The following is a 21,826-nucleotide window of genomic DNA, read 5'->3' as shown; positions in this document are numbered from 1 at the left end:
AACCTCTTCAGCTGCTGCCTCTGAAATTGGCAGGTGCCTCTAGGGGGAAAGTAGTCCCAGTGACCGGCTCACCTCTCTGGGTTTCCTCCTTCTCCTAGATCTTGGCCCTGTAAGTTCCGTCAGCTTTCCAGTGCTCTCAAACAGATTTAGTTTACATTTTGTCCAGCTTTTCCAGCTGTTCTCAGTGGGAGGCTTGGCCTGTATCGCATAGTATGATGGTCTGAGAAGCTGAACATCCAATTCCCATCTACCGTTAGGAGGACTCCTAGAAGCTGTCATATAACACTTTTGCTTACATCTCATTGGTTGAAATTTAATCATGTACTCACACCTAGCAGGGAAATATAGTCTTTATTCTGAAGGACTATAATCGTAGCTGAAAACTGTAGATTCTATGACTCTTTGGCAGAACAGATTCTAAAGGCTATAGTATTATTCTCTCGGTTATTTGCTATGTGATCTGAAGCAAGTTTAAACTCTCCAAATTTCAAGTTATTCATCTATGTAATGGAGGTAATGATAATATCATATGAGTCTCAAAAGAGATACTAATAATGAATATTTATTGAACTAAGACTTGTTATCTGCTGGGCACTGAGCTGAGTAGTTTGTTTATACTAACTCTCTTGATCGTCCCAATAAGCTTATGAGGAGAGAACTCATTTTGATGAGAAAACTGAGGCACCGAGAGGTTAAATTATACAGATATTTGGCTGCTGAATGGCAATTTGAACCCCAGACCTTCACCATGACACGGTCCTACCTTGTAAATCACAAAGTCCTACATGTTGAAATTGCTGAGGGGACCAGAATGGGAACAATGCTGGGTGGCTGAGGGCTGCACGTGCTTAGCTAGAAAAATGGTCCTCTAAGGGAAGGTCTGGGGACAGAACTGTCCTAGTTTGAGTGGATTTTTGAGTGATGTGGGCCACTGGTCATCAGTTTCACCTTACTCAAGGGTTACATGATCAGAACAGCTCATAAGTTAAACATGGGAGTCGGAGAAGGAGACCATAGAGGTAAAGGGGACCCTACAGAGCATGCAATCCCATGGCTTCATTTAAAAAAATCAGTCATTTTTGTGCTAAGTGTGTAAATTTTTATTGAAGTACAATATACTTACAGAAAATTGCTCAAATTAGTAAGTAAACACTCCATGAATTTTCAAAGTAAATACACCCATGTAATCAGCACCCGGATCAAGAAACAGAACATCACCAGCTCCAGTAGCCTCTCTCATACCTTCCCCCCTCCCTGTTCTAGTCACTACCCCTCCCAAACCTAATCATTTTCATGACTCTAACATCAGAGACTAGTTTTGCCTGTTTTTTGAACTTTATATGAATAGAATGATACAGCATAGGCTCTTTTGTGTCTGAATTTTTTTTCACTCAACATATTGTGAAGGACATTCCTATTGCTTCTGGAGTTGCAAACTGTTCACTCTCATCGCTGTATAACATTACGTTGTGTGACTATCCCAATTTACCTATCAATTCAACTGTTAATAGGCATTTGAATGGTGCTGCTATGAATCTTCTAGAACATGTATACAGGTACACAAATGTACTCATTCTGTTGGGTATAACCTAGATTGAAACTGTCGATCATAAGATAAGTGGGATGTTCAGTTAGTAGGAACTACCTTGGTTTCACTTTATTGATGATGGAAATGAAAGTACAGGAAGGACAGATATTTGCCCAAGGTCATCTAGCCACTGAGCTAGGACTGGAATCTGAGTTATTCTCTCCCAGGACAGTTTGCTTAGGTATACATTTCGAAGAGAGACTGGCCTAGAGAGTCAGCAGAGTCTCACAGCAACACACATGTAACTTATGAGGCTGTCCTTATCATGTAACGCCTGGGTAAGATGAAACCAATGACCAAGCATGAGAGGGGCAGCTGGTCAGTGGGGCCATGATTGTAAGTATCAATTTAGATTAGAGGGAGCTGGCGCAGGTTCTTCTTTGCATCTTATCAATGAACAGCCTGCAGTGTGTGTCCCTGATTAAGCTAGATTTAGATTCTGTCTTCTTCAATGCCAGGCCCCATGCAAGGTGCTTTCCAATATATTATGTCATTTAACCTTTGAACAAACACCCGATCAATTCATATCCATAAGGACTATAAAAGCATAATATCAAAAGAGAGTGTATAAAAATCTGTAAGCAAACCAGAGCAAGTTAGAACAGTGCTTTTCAAACGATCTATGGTGAAGGTCCAATCCATCGTAGATCAATATTTTTGTAAAATACAATATAAAAGAATAAATATAAAATTGCACTGTTAAATTGTATAAAAGTTTCTAAACACTCTAGTTTCTATATTTAGATCATCAAGGACTAACAGCAGTTTGCAGACAATACTGGTTTTCAGACTACACTTTGAATAGCACTGATTTATAATTCAGCATCCATTCCACTTGGCCTTTCAAGAGAGATTGATAATTATCTAAGAGGCAGAAAAGTTTGAATAACAAGACATCTGCATAATTCTGAGGCCTTGGAATCCATTCATACCCATATAGGTTACTGTCACCTTAACGGGACTTTACCAGTCCCCTGTCTTTAACAATATAACTTCAACTATTCAAAAAAACTCTTGCGGGGTTCCTTGGTGGTGCAGTGGTTGAGCGTCTGCCTGCCGATGCAGGGGACACGGGTTCGTGCCCCGGTCCGGGAAGATCCCACATGCCGCGGAGCGGCTGGGCCCGTGAGCCATGGCCGCTGAGCCTGCGCGTCCGGAGCCTGTGCTCCACAACAGGAGAGACCACAACAGTGAGAGGCCCGCGTACCACAAAAAAAAACTCTTGCATAGAAAGATGAAAGTTACAAATAACTTTATTGTTCAAGAACCTCCCCCCAAATCTCACTGAAATGAACATAAAACACTTAAACTTTTCAATAGATAACATTAAAGACTATTTACCCTCCAAGACTCTTTGAAAATCTTGCCCTGTGTCCACCAATCCTAACCTAGTATATTACAATCCTTAGCCAAAGTTAATCAAGCACTAACCCCACTGAAAGACCTGCCTTAAACCAGATTCCAAAACCTTAGAAATATCCCTGTTGTGCTCTACCCTAGTCCAAGATGCTGCTAAGACCCTACCAAGGCAGGAATCTCCTTACCATGGTGTACAATAAACTCAGCTTTGCCTTCTCTACACCTTATTTTGCTGGTAGTTCCCGGGAGCTAGCATCCCACAATCAAGCCTTTGTTCCTCCATTTAGTCTTGCTCAATCATTTTCAAACTTTAGTATGCATAAAAATTACCAAAGAGGAGTGTCGATGCAAAAGCATGCATGAGCAGTTTAAGAGATCTCCATGTATAAATTTGACCATGTCGTATTTAGAACCTAAGCCCTGCATACGGAGATCAGCAATTGGTGAAGAATAGAGAACCACAGAACTGGAAGTGGTTCTAGGTGCCCGAACATCAGTGCATGAATCAGCTACATCAAAATCACCTGATGTAATTAATCCCTGTTAAAAAATACCTATCCCTTGGTTTCACTTCAGATGTACTGAATCAGAATTTCTAGAGACTGGGCCCATGACTGTAACAAACTCCCTAAGGGACTGTGAAGCACAATCAGGTTTGAGAACCATTATGTTCTCCCACCACTTCATTCTGTAGATGAAGAAACAGAGACTCAGAAATGGGAGTAAACTTGTCCAAGATCACACAGCTATTGAGGTGTGTGTCTCATGATTCCCCGATAAGAGTTCCAAGGGTGGAGATCAGATTTTGGACATATCCTTATGTATAAAATATCCTGCACAAGAATTATGAATGATGTAATCAAAACGGGAACCTACTTTGACGTTTCAACATGTCTTTAAGGTTTATCAGGGTGGTGGTGCAGGAGCAGGTGGTTATTGTAATCTCCCGCATGAATTCTAGCAGTCATTGTGAGTTCTCTGCTTTCTACTAGGTAAGAGGAAACAGCTAAAGCATAACTTTCAAAAAAGGTCAAATTACGACTCTTAAGCAAAGACAAGATGAACACATATCTGCTGAGAATCTATTGACCACCTCGTTAAATTTATGTTCTCAGGAATCGTTGCTTGTTAGTTGGCTGACTGGCTCAAGTAAAGGTGGATGGGTGATTACAAGGCTTTAGGAACATGTCCTCAGAAGGAAGCACAGATGGCCCTCCTGAGAACTACAGGTAGGCCCTCAGAAGAGGTTCTAGGTCCAGGCAGCTACTCCCATGGTTTTTCATTACTCAGACCACAAGGCTTCTTGAGCACACTTCGTTGCTCCATTGTTTTGTTTCTCTACTCATCGGCAGGCCAGTGGCTAAAAATGGACCCCCCCAGTCTTGAGTCTGCATTATCATCGCTAAGTGCTGGACTTCTGACAACTGTCTCTAGCTTAGATTCTTGATGGAGACTATCTGATTGGCTGCTCTCCAGTCAAGCATTAGGGCCCTTTGGGTCAGGTGATCACTCAGGGTCAATCAGCTGTAGCTACTTGGAGGAAACACAGTTGCCAAGGGGTTGTGTGAGTGTGTGTGTGTGTGTGTGTGAAAAAGAGACCCGAAAACAGCCAGGGGAGCCCAAGTGAGAACCTCAAGTGGCCAAGCACAGTAAAATGTGCCTTTTAATCATTTCCAGCATGAGTCCTTGAAATGCTGGCTTTTGTGCCACTCCCCTGTCACTCTGTTGCTTTTATTTAAGGCAAGATAAGTTGGGGGTGGGGGAGGGGTGGAGAGGCGGTTCCCACAGGAGCCGATGGCCGTACCTTCCCATTCATGTTTCCACCTACATTTGGGATCCTCCTTTGTACAAGCCATTGAGCTGCTAGAAACACAGATGTCTCTAGGTGTTGGCCTGTACTCATGAACTTCAAACTTCTCACTCTTGGTTGGAGGTGTAGAGGAGGTTGACAGTCATGGATAAGTGCAGGAACAGCTGGATGTGTCCAGCTGGTGGGGCCCGAACACATTTTGGTTCCCTCTATTTCTTCCTGAGCAGGCTCACTCTTTCATGGGCACAAGACACGGGCCTAATAACTACAGTTTGAAATGCAGGGGAGGAGCGAGCTCCTCACCCAGCAGCCGGGCCAAATTAGCGGGAGACGAGTAGCAGGTGGGTTCAGTTCAGCAATCACTGAACCCTGGGTTGGAGCGAGGAACTCTGCTGAGTGCGGAGCCGGGGCAAGTACGGCCTCCAGGCTCCAGGGCTCCCAGGCTGAGAGGGTCATACACACCGAAACAGGTAAGGCCGCACGTCCTGCAAGGGGCAGATCTGGGGCATCCTCCCTGCTCCGGGCAGCAGCGGGGCGCGGGCCCCGAGCGCGCAGCTCCTTTCAGGGCGGAGGGCGGCGCGAGGGAGGGAGAGAGGGAAGGGAAAGGCGAGCGTGAGCTGCCTCAAATGCTTGGAATAATTCCGCTTCCGTTTGGAAAGCCGCAGCCTCAGTCCCGCCGCGCCCGCCGCGTCCGCCCGGCGCCCGCTCCGCGTCCCGACCGGCCCGCGGCTGCCCGCTTCGTCGCCATGGCCACCTCCCCGCAGAAGTCGCCGTCTGTCCCCAAGTCCCCCACTCCCAAGTCGCCCCCGTCCCGGAAGAAAGATGACTCGTTCTTGGGGAAACTCGGAGGAACTCTGGCCCGGAGGAAGAAAGCCAAGGAGGGTGAGTGCGGCCCGGGCCGGCGAGCTGCCGGGCGGGGGGCCGAGGGGCCGGGGCTCCTCGGGCAGGGCGGGAGCGCGCCGCGGGTGCCCGGCGCCGGGGAGCGGGGCGCGCGGCGGTGCGGGCGCGCGCTGCCCGGGAATGTCTCGTGGGGCCGGGCCTCGCCGCAGCCCTGCTCTGGGTCGCCCGGGCGCTGCCTTCCTGGGCCCCGCGGCGATCGGGTGTGGCGACTCGGGCCTGCAACCAGGCGACGCCCGCGCTGGGCCGGGGGCCGAGGAGGCGGCCGGGCCCGCCAGCCCGGAGGCGGCGTCCTCCCCTGGGCCCCAAGTCACCGCCTTCTTCGCGCCGAAGGCTGGCAGTTTCCAAGTTTCTTCTGAAACTTTTCTGGGTTCTTTGCCTTCATTGGTCTTTGAAATCAGATCATTTCCTAGACCTGCTGAAGTGTACGGTAGCAGCCTTGGCCTCTGGGTCTCTCGTCCGTCCCCAGGGCCCAGCAGGGCTCTATTAATGTGTAGATCAACACCAAATGTTTGTCGAACGAATGAGTGGAGAGGTGGCAGTCCTAGCAGTCCCGCCTTGTGATAAATGATAAACTCACACCCAAGGAGAAAACCTCGATTAGACACACACACTTGTAGCATCCTGGGATCTGATCTGACCCTTCTGTGAACTCAAGAGTTAAGGGCTCTCGCAAACACCATTTCCTTTTTCTCACCAGGGTGAATTGAGGTGATCTTATTTTTTTCCAGCACAGTTTACATGTAAAATATTTTGTCCCATGGGCAGATTTTGCATCCTTTTTTTTTAAATTGAAGTATAGTTGATTTACAATATTGTGTTTGTTTCAGGTGTACTGCATAGCGATTCAGTATTTTTTGCAGATTATTACAAGATAATGGGTATAATTCCCTGTGCTATACAGTATATCCTTGTTGCGTATCTACTTTATATATAATAGTTTGTATCTGTAATCTCACACCCCTAACTTGTCCCTCCCTTCTTCTCTCTTTCCTTTGATAACCACAAGTTTGTTTTCTATGTCTGTGAGTCTGTTTCTGCTTTGCATATACATTCATTTGTATTATTTTTTTAGATTCCACATATAAGTGATATCATACGGTATTTGCCTTTGTCTGGCTTAATTCACTAAGCCTAATATTCTCTAGGTCCATCCATGTTGCTGCAAATGGCAGTGTTCCTTTTTTATGGCTGAGTAATATTCCACTATATATATATATATATATATATATATATATATATATGCACCACATCTATTTTTTTTAAACACCTTTATTGGAGTATAGTTGCTTTACAATGTTGTGTTAGTTTCTGCTGTATAACAAAGTGAATCAGCTGTACGTATACATATATCCCCATATCTCCTCCCTCTTGCGTCTCCCTCCCCCCCTCCCTATCCCACCCCTCTAGGTGGTCACAAAGCCCTGAGCTGATCTCCCTGTGCTATGCGGCTGCTTCCCACTAGCTATCTGTTTTACATTTGGTAGTGTATATATGTCAGTGGTACTCTCTCACTTCGTCCCATCTTACTCTTCCCCCTCCCCGTGTCCTCAAGTGCATTCTCTACGTCTGCATTTTTATTCCTGTCCTGCCCCTGGGTTCATTAGAACCTTTTTTTTTTTTTTTTTTTAGATTCCATATATATGTGTTAGCATACGGTATTTGTTTTTCTCTTACACCACATCTTATTAATCCCGTCATCTATTGATAGGCACTTGGGTTGCTTCCACATCTTGGCTATTGTAAATAGTGCTGCTATGAACATTAGGGTACATGTATCTTTTTGAATTAGAGTTTTCATCTTTTCCAGATATATACCCAGGAGTGGAATTGCTGGGTCATATGATAGTTCTATTTTTAGTTTTTTAAGGACCCTCCATACTGTTTTCCAAAGTGGCTGCACCAATTTACATTCCCACCAACAGTAGACAAGGGTTCCCTTTTCTTCACATCCTCTCCACCATTTATTTGTAGCATCCTGATTTTTATTTTGAATAATGAGGTGACAGTCGGAAAAAGGGCTAGTGACTGGTGTGTAGGTAGAAGATGCTTAGTTAAAAAATTTTTTTATTTTCATAGACTTCAGTGGTTTGGGAATAAACATTTTTAAGTTTGTGATGATGATATGTAAAATAAGTTTCATGTTCCTGAGTTATCTTAAAGCATGAAAAAGAACTCAGTGTTGAGAATTATCAAGTTTGATACAAAGAACTAGACTTCTATTCTCTATATTGAATTGAGAAGCAGCAAAACATATCCCCAAAAATGTCCCTGCCCTCCCTCCAGTGTGCTTATTTCGGAAAACCGTTGTGTGAGTAGTGTGTAGTTGGTAACAAATTGTGAAACCCTGGATTGGAGAGTCTTTTCCTAGGTATCCCTGTAACTTTTTCCTACAGTGTTCCCGATATGGGCTCTCCAGCTTGAGACTGGGCACCTGAGAATTACTGAAGCTCATGACCTACCAGAAGTGCTCACCCCACTTTGCCAACTCTTTAGAAAAGTTTACTTTATATTGAGCTCAAAGGTGGTCTCTCTGTATGTACTACTATTCTGTTCATGCAGCCAGGAGAACGAGTGGGACGGTGGCTCTTCACTTTCTCCAAGTGGACCAGCCTGTTTTGTGGAGCCCCTTGATCAGTCCAAACATCCTCTGTTCCAGTAGCTGGTCCTCACAGATGAGCTTCATGGCCCCCTGGTATCCTATCTTTTCAGTTTCAGTCAGGGTCTGTGCAAGAAACAGAAGGGCACATTAGTTGGGATTTTAAAAATAATGTGGTGAAGGGACTGTTTACAGAGATGTGGGCAGGGTGAAGAGAACCCAGAAGGATGCTGAGACAGGTAGGAGTTACCACCAAGGGGAAGCCATTACCACCCCTAGGCCTGAAGGGCCAGGGGAGCAAACCGCAACCCACTGAGAGCTGGAGCTATGGAAGGGGCGCTGCCTGATAGGAACTGTAGCTGTAGAGGGACACAGCCACTGTCGGAAATGTGGAGATGGAGCAGGGAGACAGTGGCGCAAGAGGTACTTGCATGTTCTCTCTCTTCTTGCCCTTGAACCTCTTGCTGGTTCTTCCCATTGGCCAGACCCCGTGGGAAGTCACCAGGGCAAGGGAATCTGGGTGATGCAATACGTCGGGGTCAGCTCCCTTAGGGCACAGAGCAATGCAGAGAGTAGATCATAGTGGGAGTGTTGAGAAACAGAGAATAACTAGCAGACTCTCAAAGTGAGCTGCCCAGAAGTCAACACAGTATGGTGGTAGTCCGGTCCGTTAGGACAGGGCTGTCACCTCCTTTGTTCTAGCAGAGACACCACATTCTGTTAATGCAGCTGAGGCTGCTTTCCTTTATTCTGCCAGCAACATCACAGCTCTCTCTGAGCTTGTTACCAGCTCACTCAAAGACATTTTAATGTTTGTTGCTCCTAAATCATTCCCTTCCCTATCTTGGATTGGCTCAGTTGGGTTTTTGAAACCAAGGGCAAGATCTTATTTTTATCCTTGTTATAGTACTTAACTGTTAAGTCCTGATTCTGTTATTCAGTCTATTAGCTAATCCAGGGGATGTAAGGGGGTGAATGGAAGAGCATGTGCTTCTTCTAAAGGGATGCCGTCACCCAGCTATAGCCGCTTGCTGCTACACGGGGTGGTCCTGCAGAGTCAAAGATGGCAGTGGGGTTGGTCTGAAATGACCTGCTCTTGGCGAGCACGTGCTGGATCTCCGTGATCGGTGCTTTCCCTGTCAAGGGCCCACTAACCATCTCTTCAGTAGCAATAAGGCTAGGTCTTGCTCTGGATCCTGCATAAACTCACAGCTCTGTGCTTTGCAGAGACTGCCTTCTTCCATGTTCCTCCTAGTGTTCTGGAACCTCCCATTCTTCATGATTCCTCAAGATCATGGACGCTGGTCTATCCACAGATTTCCCCAGTGCTTTGGCGTAGAATTCTCCTGGGCCCAAGGACTCCCATTCATTCACTTGAAACCTGTTGTGTCTCACAGTCAGATACATGTTAGAATATTTAGGTCAATAATTTCATATTAAAAGTATGTTTTCCTGAGAATACCTACTAACGTATCATAGAATGACTGGCAGTCTCATAAGAATATAGTAAAACTAATGATCACTCCTGTGTTTCATAAGAAAAAAATAGCATGAGGGAGGCAAGAGAGAATAGAGGCTAAAAGCATGGTCTTTGGGACCAGACATATTTGGGCTTGATTTCTGGTCTGGCTATTTATTGCTATGACTTCGGACAAGTTCCTCAATGCTTCGAAACCTCTGTTTTTTCATCCATAAAATGGGAATAAAAATTCCTTCCTTACATGGAGGTTGTGAGGCTTAAATGAGACAAAGCATGGCACAAATAATGGAAGCTATTAAAATTGACGGCTCAGTTTTAAATAGTCTTTCAAATTTGAAATAGTCTTTTCATCATGGACTGCAAGAAGATTCTGCAGGTTCTGCAAAAAGCTTCACACGACAGTATGAAGCCTGTGTAGCACTCTTTTGGTCCTTTAGAAATGAGGGATCTTTCTTTGCAAGTCAGATCATCCTGTTTCCCAAGATGTCACATTTCAGCATTTACAAATATCTGGTCCCATTCTCATGAGTCGTAGCTAGGTAGCTTTTGTTTTTCCTCTGTGGATCTTCTCGTTTTGGGTTTCCAGTCCCCATTTATGCTGTGTAGTTCTTAGACTAGCCTTTCAGAGTCTACTTGCCAAAGGGCCGCTTTTCACCTGCCTTCCTCCAAATCTGTCTTCACGACTTGCTCTTTCCAGGAATGTCATCTTGAATTGTATCTCCCAGCTGAAGGTGTCCTAAATTAGGCCTGCAGCAATGGTTATTCCTATATTTTAACCACTTATTTATCATCCCTCAGAGTTTTTACATTTTGTCTGGTGCCCAAAGTGTACCATTTTGGTTCTCATTGGCTGTCCCGTGTAACTGGGGGAAATCCCCAAATTCTGCAATAGATTTATGGTTTCTAGAGTGAGCAGAAGCCTCAGCATTGCTGAGCAATCCTTCTCTCCTAATCAGCTTGCATCTTCATTTTCCAAAGTGCCATGTTGAAACCCTTGTCACTCAAGCTCTTCCCCAGACCTTGAGATAGAAAATTAAGTGCCAGGTATGAACTTGTTCAAATTTTCTTCACCCCCCCCACCCGCCAGTCCCATCTGTATCTACACCTGTCCTTTCCTGTCCCCTCCCTCTCTTAGTCCCCTCCGAGGAGGTCCTTTCTTCCCTTGCTCATGAGGCCCTTCACTTCCACTTCTTCCCAGACTTGGCATAGCCATATCGTTTTTCTCATATCCCCAATCTTTTTCATGCTGCTCTAGCACCTTAACATCTGCAAATATGCTTGAGTCTTTGCCATTTGTAGACACTCCCGATGCTGGTTTCCTCTTAGTTGCTCACCAGAGGCCTTGGAAAAGTTGTCTGCACTGGCTTCCCCTTTCTGAGCTCCTAGTCACTTGCTGATCCACTATTCCCATTGTTTCACCAGTTATTTATTGAGTTGCCTGCCATGTGACAGGCACTGTGTTAGGTGCTGGGATATGGCAGGGAACAAACAGACAGACATCCCTGCCTTCATGAGCTTGCCTTCTAGTAGAAAAGACAAGATTAATTGGTAAAATGTACATATTGTATTAGAGTAGTGGTAAGTGCTCTAGAGCAAAATAAAGCAGGGAAGGGGGAAATGGAGCGTTGTGGAGTGAGGGAGGAGGGATGGTTGACAGTTTTAAATAGGGTGGCTAGAGAAGGCCTCACCGAGAAGGGTTTACTTGGGTAAGGTCCTGAGGAAGTGAGGGAGCACAGTATGTGTATCTTGGAGAAGAGCACTGCAGGTAGAGGGAATGGCAGATTCAAAGACCCTGAGGCGGGAGTGGGCCTGGTGTCTTGAGGACAACTGTGGAAGGTGGTGAGGTCTCAGGGGTAATTAGAGTGAGGGGACAGCTGTGTAGTGTTCTGGAGGCCATCGTAAGCCTGGGGCCTTTACTCAGAGGGACGCGGGAAGTTTTGTGCCGAGGAATAATGTGATCACGCTTGCTCTGATGGTGGTAAGTGGCTGAGGGGGGCAGGAGTGGAAACAGGGAGGTGAGTTAGGAGGCCACTCCTAACTCCAGGTTAGATCCAGGTGAGAGACAGAGGTGGTCTGGCACTGAGCGGTAGCAGTGGAGGGGTGAGCGTTCAGTTCTGGATATAGTTTGAAGATACAGTGGATAGGATCTGTTGAAAGATCGGATGGAAGGTGAGAGAGTAGAATCAAGATGACTCCAGGGTTTGGGTTTGAACAAACCCAAAGATGGAATTGACGTTAACTGAGTTGGAGAATTCTACAGGAAGAGCTGATGTGGGGAGAAAGAGCAGGACTCTCTTTTGGACCTGTTTAGTTAGAGGTGCCTCCTGGACTTCCCGGGGCCATATTGAGTTCGCAGTTGGTTCTAGGAATCTAGCTCAGGGGAGGGTTCTGGGCTGGAGACATCTCTGTGTGTAGGTGTACTTAAAGCCATGAGACTGAAGGAGATCATCAAGGAAGGAGTATAGGACGTAGAAGAGGTTCATGGACTTTCCAACATTTAGAAATTGGGAGATGAGGGGGAACCAGCGAGAGAGGCTGGAAAGGAGTGACCAGTGTGATAGGAGGGGAAGTGGGAGAGTGTGGACTCCTGGAAGTCGATTGAAGAATTTATTCTGTTCCCAAGATTTACACTTCACTGGCTAAATTCTCCAGAATCCAGTCTCCTTTTCAATCGTCACTCCTCTTGGGCTCTTGGTGGCGTTCGTATTATTCAACTTTTTCTTTTTATAAATTTATTTATTTGTTTGTTTGTTTGTTTATTTATGGCTGCATTGGGTCTTCGTTGCTATGCACGGGCTTTCTCTAGTTGTGGCGAGCGGGGGCTACTCTTCATTGTGGTGCATGGGCTTCTCATTGCAGTGGCTTCTCTTTGTTGCAGAGCACAGGCTCTAGGCGTGCGGGCTCAGTAGTTGTGGCTCGCGGGCTCTAGAGCACAGGCTCAGTAGTTGTGGCAGATGGGCTTAGTTGCTCCGCGGCATGTGGGATCTTCCCAGACCAGGGATAGAACCCATGTCCCCCGCATTGGCAGGCGGATTCTTAACCACTGTGCCACCAGGGAAGTCCCTCAACTTTTTCTTTCTTAAAATTCCTTAAAAGTCCCTCAACTTTTTCTTTCTTAAAATTTCTTAAAATTCTCTTCTCCCTTGATCTTATCCACACTGAATTGTTCCCTGTGTCTATTTTTTTTGGACTCCTTCTCGAGCTTCTGTTATTTGTTTACCTCTCAGCAGCATTTCCCGGGGTCCTGACTTCACCTGCTTTGCCCTCTCATTCTGTTTTCCTCTCCATGGATTTTCTCACTTACTCCCATGGCTTCAAGGGCCACCTGCCCATTTGTGGTTCCCCAATCCACATCTCAAATCCAGATCTTGTATCCAGATACATCTTTCCACTGTCTCCTGGATGTGTCACGGGACCCTCAGATTCAGCATGCCTGTAATGGAATTATTATTTGTCCCACTTGCCCAAATCTGCTTCTCCTCTTCCACCATCCCACCAGCTGCCTAAGGTGGAAATGTTGCAGTTGTCCTCTGTTTCAGAGGTCAGCAACTTTTTTCAAAGAGGCAGGTAGTAAATATTTTAGACTTTGCTGGCCCTCTGGCCTCTACACAGCTCTGCCCTTGAGGCCACAGATGATAGGCAGATGAACCAGCCTGGCTGTGTTCCAATGAAACTGTACTTATGGACACTGAAGTTTGAACTTCACATAATTTTAATATGTCACAAAATATTCTTTTTCTTTCGTTCTTTTTCAGTCACTTGTAAAATATGAAAACCGTTCCTAGTACTGGGGCTGTGCAAAAATGGATGGAGACTGGATATGGCCTTGGGCAGTAGTTCGCCCATCCCTGCTCTGTTTCATCCCCACAGCCAATCATCTCTCACGAGGTCCTGCTAATTCTGCCATCTAAATATTGCTGCCTTAATGCAGGCCTCATGAGTGCTCTTTGTCTTCTTTGGGATTGCCTATTTTATTAATCTTCAGCGTCTTTATTTTCCACCTGAAGTATTGCCGTATCCACCCCACTAGTCTCCCTAGCTCTGGTCCTTTTTTGTTCAACCCACCCTTCATCCTTTTGCCGATATGTGGTTTTATTAAGCACCGAGATAACATCTCCCCAGCAAACTTCTTAGCGTGGTATTAAGTCCTTCACAGTTTTTCCGTGGTCTGCCTTTTTTTTTTTTTGGCGGTACGCGGGCCTCTCACTGTTGTGGCCTCTCCTGCTGCGGAGCACAGGCTCCGGACGCGCAGGCTCAGCGGCCATGGCTCACGGGCCCAACCGCTCCGCGGCATGTGGGATCCTCCCAGACCGGGACACGAAGCCGTGTCCCCTGCATCGGCAGGCGGACTCCCAACCACTGCGCCACCAGGGAAGCCCCGTGGTCTGCCCTTTTGGTCTAGTCTCCATTATATCCCTTTCAAGAAGCCTCCATTTTAGCTATACGAAAATGCTCTTCATTCCCCAAACACATCATGTTCTTCCACGTGTTTTCACCTTTAGACATGTGGTTCCATGTTTCTGGAATGACCTTCTTCCCTTCTCTCTGCAACAAACTCCTGTTCAATCATTGAGACCCAACTCAGATATCCCGTCCTGCTTGATGCCTTCTGTAGCTCCCCTAGGAAGAGTGAGACGCTTCCCTTTGTGGGAAGACGCTTCCTTCTGTGCTGCCATGTGGCTGTGCATGTCACATTATGATGAGAGTTCTCCTCCTGTGCCCCTCCTGCCTGGCATAGTATTTAACACATAATGATATTGCAGTTTCTATGGAATGAATTTCCCCGTATTTACCTTGGTGAAAACAGCCCACCACTAACTGGTTGTGTAACCTTAGACAAGTCTCTTCCCCTTTGCCCGTTTCTAACATCAGGCGATTAGGCTAAGTAACCTTTCAGGGCCCTTGCAGCTCTGGTATTCTATGACTTCGGAGCTCTCATTTCACCAGGCTTCTCTCAAATTCAGTTTTATTGTCTGTGTAGGGTGGTCTGGGAGTGACATCATCACAAAGACCTCTTTCTTTCCTCCACTAATGAAGGCACCTCTGTGTCGGGAGGAGGAGATGGAAACCAGGATAAGTGGGCTGCGGCCCAAGGACACCTCCATATTAGGAATCGGTCTCCTTGTCTCATGGAATATCTCCATTTGGTTAACAAGCACAGCTCATAATTATGTTTTAGCCATTAGTACAGGAGGAGAGATGAAATCCTTATGTAAACATGTGTAAGCATCTAAAATCTCCACTTACTGCCATGGGAAAAGGAACACAGTTGAGGAAAGCGCTACAACAATTTTAATAATAAAAGGCTTTAAAAATACTTTTAAAAATAAAAATAAAATACCTTAAAAAAAGATGTAAACATTCTCTTACATATTCAATATGTTCTGTAGCCTGCAGTCAGTAGGAAATCCAAATGAGGGCTTTGCCTGAGGACCAGGGCCCCTGGGACAAGATGGCCTCATCCTTTCTTTTCCATCTTCCCTGTAGACTCCAGAGGACAGAAGTTGTATTTGTTCTGTTCACATTGTATCCCAGGTGCCTAGCACAGCATCGGCACTTAACAGGTGCTCTGCAAAGCAGTATTTAAGTGCCAGAAAGGTCAGTGGGGATAAGATGCCCAGGTTACTTCGAACTCTGCTCTAAGCTTCGATGACTCTTCTGGGGCCTTGATTCCATCCAGGCCTCGCTTCTGGCTGTGTGTGTGTGTGTGTGTGTGTGTGTGTCTTAGAAAACTGCCTCCCCCCTCCCCTCAGGAATCTCTTTGTGGGAAGACATTATCACTTAGCTCTGTTATTTGACAAACACACAAAGGCCGCCAGAGACCAGAGGTGTGGGTCCTAGAATCTGTGGGCGCGGATTGGGCAGCGGCAGCAGAGCGCCTGAGAGGAAGCCCACTGGCCAAGGGTGGGACAAGGCCAGCATTCTTTGTTTTCATTTGTGGAAATGGCATTGCACACGTTCATGTTAAAGTGCTTCAATGAAGAAGGACGGAGGTGGAGTAGCCTAATTGCAAGGTTTGGGGGAGACAAGAGAAACGTGCAGATGGAACTCTACAAGAGAGATTCAGAATCCCTTTCGTTCCTCCAAGTTGGCCCTGTTCCCCCGCCCCGTTTATCCCTTCTTGCCTCTCTCAGCTTCATTTACTCACTAAGTGCAGAACTAAGGAAATCTGAAAATCGGCCAGAGCCCGGCCACGATTGTTACTTCCCAGCAAGGGAGCTCCATCACTACAACTCTCCCCACTCCAGCCCACCAAGAAAAAGAACCTCCCAAAGCAGAGGGTGGCTGATGCCAGGCCCCCCTGAGCTCCGCCTCGCTCCTGTTCATGGTCGCTGCCTCCTTGTCAGGCCCGGGAAGAATATCTGTGTGGGGTGGGAGCCCTCTAGCACTCGCTTACAATCTGGTTCTCCTAGCATTTACTAAGTGATCATTCTGTTTGCTCCGAACATACCCACCTGCCGCAGCCTTAGAAAAATCAACTTTGTGACTAGTGTCATTGGCTTCCCTTCAAACCAGCCTTAGGGAAATGTTAGGCCATGGATGGAAGAAGCAGTGAACTTCATCAGTTTAAACAGAAATAGTCTTAACTACCGCACACTCTCCTGGGGGAAGGAAGAATGAACCAAATCACTTAGCTCCTGACTTTTTAAATAAAAGTTGTTTTTTCTTCCCCATTATAAAATTAACCTATACTTATGGGATTTATGGGAAAATATAAAGAGAAAACAATCATGCAATGTTCCAATTCCCAAAGGCAATCACTATTAGGATTTGGGGTGGTTTTTTTTTCTCCTTTTTCCTTCTTTATAACTTTTCTTTTTTTATAATTGTAATTATACCATGTATATTATATAGATAAAAATTCTGTATCTTTATTTTCATTTATTATAATGTAAATAGTTTTCATGTTATTATAGTTTTTAATTAAACATACTTTTTACTGGTGCATAATATTCCACCGAGTGAATGTCCTATTGTTTACTTAACCATTTCTTTTGGTGCTTTTAAAAATTTTTCTAGAAATAATGCCTAAAGTGTTGTTGTTTTTAAATATTCAGAGTAATTTTTTTTTTGACTGGAGCTCCAGAAGTACAATTATAGGGTCAAAGGGTAACAGTTGGCTTGCTTACTATCAATATTTTATAATTGATAACCAGGAGACATGACTGCTTTTGGGTCTGGGTGGTCTTCCTGGTAGGTTGTTTGAAAGTAAAACCAACATTGTTAGGCTGAAAGTTTCAGTTCTGGCAGGACCGGGTCACCTGTGGGGTGGGGTAGGATGGGAAATGAATGGGTCAGGAGAGCACAGATTTCCATCCTGGCCACTGATACGTGCAAAGTAAGCTCTAGTACAGGCAGGTCTTCATTTCAGAACATCCTCTCATGGCCATTCTTCACCCTTCCATGGCCTGGTCTATAACAGGACCCAAGGTGTGTCCGCCTTGGCAATAATCATCCTTGAAGTCACAGCTGCCACCCTTTGTCACTCTGAGTTCTCACCAGGCGCATGTAAGACCCAGTGGAGGTTTGTTCAAGAAGCCCCTCCTTCCCTTGATCACTTCCTCCCATCTCCTAACCTCTGAATTCTTGGACTTGCCCCACAAGTCGGTAACCACAGACAAATGGGAGGTAATCGCAAGACAGGGGGCTGAGTGCCACAGCAGACAAATTTGGATCTCAGGGGTGAAGGGCCCCTTAGGCGATGTGGTGCTTTCAAGCTGGGTCTTGAAGCCAGAGGAGGAACCCCACAGGCTGACAAGAGAAGGGACGGGATTCGGGAGCCTTCTGAGTTTCAGGTTGGATTTTGACAGAGTGAGCAGGGCTGATGCCTCTGGGGCTCAGTTTCCTCAACCTGCTTAGGAAGCAGTAGTCAGGTGTCCCATTTCATCTCCTGAGAATGGATCAGAGCCAGCTGGAGCATGTAATTATCACACCCAGCACCCCAGGGAGTATTTCTGGGGAATCACTGGTGGAGGCAGATCCCCTCCCTAGGAGTGATGTATTGCGGGCATTTATTTCATCGCTGAGTCACATCCCATTTCTCTTCACTCATTCCCTTATCTCTTTTAAAATCCAGAGGCAACTCCCCTCTTCTAGGCTGTGAAAAACGCAGCCTGACCCTGAGGAGCTGGGGATGATGCAGCAGATCTCCTGGGGCTGATGATGTTGGATGGCAGATGGGCAAGGCTGCCAGCCTGTGTCTGCTCCCTCAATGATGTAAACCCAAGGTCGCAGAGCTCCCGACTACACCACAGGGCTCGATGGAGCCAGGTTCTGCACTTGTTTCTTTCTAGGAAACGTTCATCGGTAGAATAATCTGCCAATTGCAGTATTACATTGACTTTTCAATTCAAAACAATTCTTCCTAAAGCAGTTTTTGTCTTGGCCGGCATGGCTTTGGCTGTGGGGCCCGCTGGGAGGGAAAATGCATCCTGTGGGGCAGGGAAGTGAGAGAGGAGTTCAGGAAGAGGGTCTGCAACACCAGTCGCCCAGTTTCGGGGGCAAGGGCACTCCTGGTCCGTGAGCACCGAGATGGCAGGGTGCAGGGATCCCTGGCACCTTTTGGGTATCTGCGTCCTGAATCAGGGAGGCTCCTCCAAGTGTAGGTGGGGTCTGAGATTCAGGGTCCTGGGGACAGAAGCTGGCAGAACCTAGCAGGCAAGTCAGGACCCTAGCGGAGGAGGAAAGGAGCAGGGGCAGGCTAAGGCTCAGTGTGGACTCGGGATTCCCTGGCCCCCCAGAGTGGAGGTAGGAGGGGAGGCTGCCAAGGCTCATGGGAAGCCTGGGTCTCATCTCGCTCAGCCTCCCCTACACTCCAGGCCTGGAAATAAACTTTCCTTTCAGTGGAGAGGGGTGTTTCTGGTTTATCGAAAGGCAGAGCTATCCAGGGCTCCCAGCCCTGGGGGACAGACCTGCAGATGACAGGTGGTTAATGATGACAGTTGGGAGAAACAGGGGCAGGAGGAACCGACAGTTTGGGTGCTGTCTGCAAAACACAGAAGAAGGGTAGCGCAATTCCATTTGAAAGCAACTCAGGATACAGGCAAGTCCCGAAACAGCCCCTCGCGAGGAGCAGCAGCTGCCTCTTGGCTGAGGGTTGCAGGGCTCAGTAGCCCCTCCAGCACATGGGCAAGGGCCTGGAGAACAGAACGATCTCTTCACCCGCTTCTCCTCCATGCCTGTCATTACGGTAAATTACAAGGCTCCCACGATGACTAGGCAGAGGCAGGTTGATTTGTTCCTTCTGATTGTCGCCGTGCCGAACTTGGCGGGGGTGAGGGGCACCCAGATTTCACACCTGGTAATGGCCCTGCCAGGGGTGGATGTTAGCACAGTTGGGACCCGACACTTCAATAAATCTGAGACATTCTGCCTCGGAGACCAAAGTTCAGAATTGCTTAAATTGGTGTTGGAGCAGGTGGGAAACAGGAGTCCAGGGCCATGAATTAGATAGATAGCAATTGTCCTTCAGTTTGTAAGGCTTGAATGTCACTTTTCAAATGATATGACATCAATTTAAGTAATTTGGGCTCCCAGCTACCTAGCCCTTTCATTATTTCTGGTTCTGGGACATGTGGTTCATGGTCTAGCTTATGCTCTTATGTAGACAAAAAATAGAAAACGAAAACTAAAAAACACCTTGCTTGTATCGCTAGGGTTGGACAGTTATGTCGGGTTATCAGTTTACATGGGAGTGTGGATGACAATTTCATCTGCTACCTGGATGTGCTGGTAACTCCCCAAGCTACACTTCCAGCCGTGACCTCTCACCTGAGTTTCAGACTCGTTAGCATATGTGGGTCATGGCATTGTCACTTGTGCACAGGGACAGACCTGGATTGTAACACAGGGCACATAATTCTCAAAGGCTTCTGATGAGGTGGGAACGTGCTCTGATTTCTGATGGCAGCTGGAGTCCAGAGGAGAGGTGGTCTGATCCGTATAGAGGAGTGGGTACTTTTTAAAAAAATATTGCAGCTTTATTGAGATACAATTCAGCCGTTTGAGCTGGAAAATTCAGTATTTTTTAATATATTCAAAGTTGTACAACCCTCGACACGACCAACTTTAGAATGTTCTCACCACCCTAAAGAGAAAGCCTGTACCCTCCCCTCCCCATTCCCTTACCTCCACCAATCTGTCTCTCTAGATTTACCTATTCTGGACATTTCACATAAAAGGAATCCTGTGATATGTGGTCTTTTGTGACTGAATTTTTTCACTTAGCGTAGTATTTTCAAAGTCCATCCATGTTGTAGCTTGTATCGGTACTTAATTCCTTTCTATGGCTGACCAATGTTGAATATCTATTATATAGATACACCACATTTTGTTTATCCTTTCCTCAGTTGATGGACATTTGAATGGTTTGTACTTTTTGGCTATTATGAATAACGTGGCTATCAATTTTCACGTACAAGTTTTTGTGTGGACTTGTGTTTTCATTTCTCTCGGGTATATACCTAGGAGTGTGGCATTGCTGGCTCATAGGCCAACTCTGTGCTTAACATGTTGAAGAACTTCCAGGCTGCACTATCTTACCTTCCCACCAGCAGTGTATGAGGGATCCAGTGTCTCTACATCCTCACCAACATTGGTTATTATCTGACCTTTTGATTATAACCCTTCCAGTGGGTGTGAAGAGTACCTCATTGTGGTTTTCATTTGCATCTCCCCAGTGGCTAATGAGGTTGAGCCTCTTTCCATGTGCTTTTTGACCATTTGTAAGTCTTCTTGGGCACTTAGGCTTTTTAAACTCCATAGAGTTCAGTGCACCTCTCCTCCGTCCTGAGCATGATGAGAGCCCTGCCTGCCACCCAGAAAGGTGCACCCCGGGGAAGTCTCATCCTCCCATTTTTTAAATGTTGGCGAGGAGCACTGCAGACATGCTGCATCTTGTACTAGGTGCCTCTTCATCTTGCAGAATGACTGTATTCCTGAAATATTTCCTGTGAAGCGAATTGTCATCATCCTGTTATACCACTGACTTGCATTATTAGAAATTGTTTGTCTGGAATACAGTTTTTTGTGTTTTTTTTTTCATTTTCATAGCTTTTTTTTTTTTTTTTTGCGGTACGCGGGCCTCTCACTGTTGCGGCCTTTCCCGTTGCGGAGCACAGGCTCCGGACGCACAGGCGCAGCGGCCATGGCTCACGGGCCCAGCCACTCCGCAGCATGTGGGATCTTCCCGGACCGGGGCACGAACCCGTGTCCCCTGCATCGGCAGGCGGACTCTCAACCACTGCGCCACCAGGGAAGCCCTGGAATACAGTTTTAACCCCAAATTGTTAAAGAAAAATTATACCAGGAAACTAGCAAAGATTTAAAACGTGTACATTTAAGTGAAATACGGAAATTCTTGGTGATATACCATTGCTTTTCAAATAATAATATTAACACAACAGTGACAATAATTACATAAGTGCGTTGTGCAGTTATGGGCCAGGCAATGCAGTAGAGGCTTTACATATATTAACTTATTTGATCTTCCTAACAACCCCATGACATAGATATTATTAGCATCTCTGCCCCTTTACAGATGTGGAAAGTGAGGGACAGAGAGGCCAGGTAACTTGCCCAAGGTCAGGGCTGGTGTCCTGCTTAAGGTAACACTAGCTGCTGTACGGATAAGCCCCCAATTCTCAGAAACTTAACATCATAAAAGTATATTTCTTGCTTATAGCAGAACCCGATGGCATCGTTATTGATTGGATTGCCTTCCACGTGGTCATTTGGGGATCTAGGCCCCTTACCCCTTATGGCTCTGCCTTCCTTCAGGTTCTTTGAGTCCTCACCAATCAGCCAGCTAGTGAGAAAGAGAACAAGACTGCAGTGGGAAGTTTTTATGGGTCAGGTATGGACATCCATATCACTTCTGCCCACTCACCACTGGTCAGAGCTCAGTTATGGGGCCATACCTACATGTACGAGAGACCAAGAATCATAGTTGAGTTGTCTGCCCAGAGGGCAAGGAAAGGAGCTTTGGCAAGTGCATGCATCATTTTGCTGTCGCTAGCAAGTGGAAGACGTGGGATTTGAACACTGGCAGTTTGGCTCCAGAGACTAATTCTAAACTAGCACATTCTACCTCCT

General features: G+C 46.2%; 1 protein-coding gene across 2 annotated transcripts in view; it reads left to right on the top strand.

Moving 5' to 3' along the window:
- The first annotated feature begins 4,985 nt into the window (after positions 1–4,985).
- The window catches only part of PARVA (parvin alpha), a 182,155-nt gene continuing 165,314 nt past the window's right edge, over positions 4,986–21,826 (top strand). The window contains exons 1-2 of one of the 2 annotated variants that reach the window (XM_067749883.1): positions 4,986–5,227; positions 5,417–5,639. In XM_067749883.1, coding sequence (XP_067605984.1) covers positions 5,504–5,639 — 136 coding nt within the window. In that variant the 5' untranslated portion in view covers positions 4,986–5,227; positions 5,417–5,503. The remainder of the gene's footprint in view (positions 5,228–5,416; positions 5,640–21,826) is intronic. The other variant, XM_067749882.1, reaches the window with a different exon arrangement.

This window comes from Pseudorca crassidens, chromosome 9, assembly GCF_039906515.1.
Source record: "Pseudorca crassidens isolate mPseCra1 chromosome 9, mPseCra1.hap1, whole genome shotgun sequence".
NCBI lineage: Eukaryota > Metazoa > Chordata > Mammalia > Artiodactyla > Delphinidae > Pseudorca > Pseudorca crassidens.
This window is presented reverse-complemented; position numbering and strand designations above follow the sequence as displayed.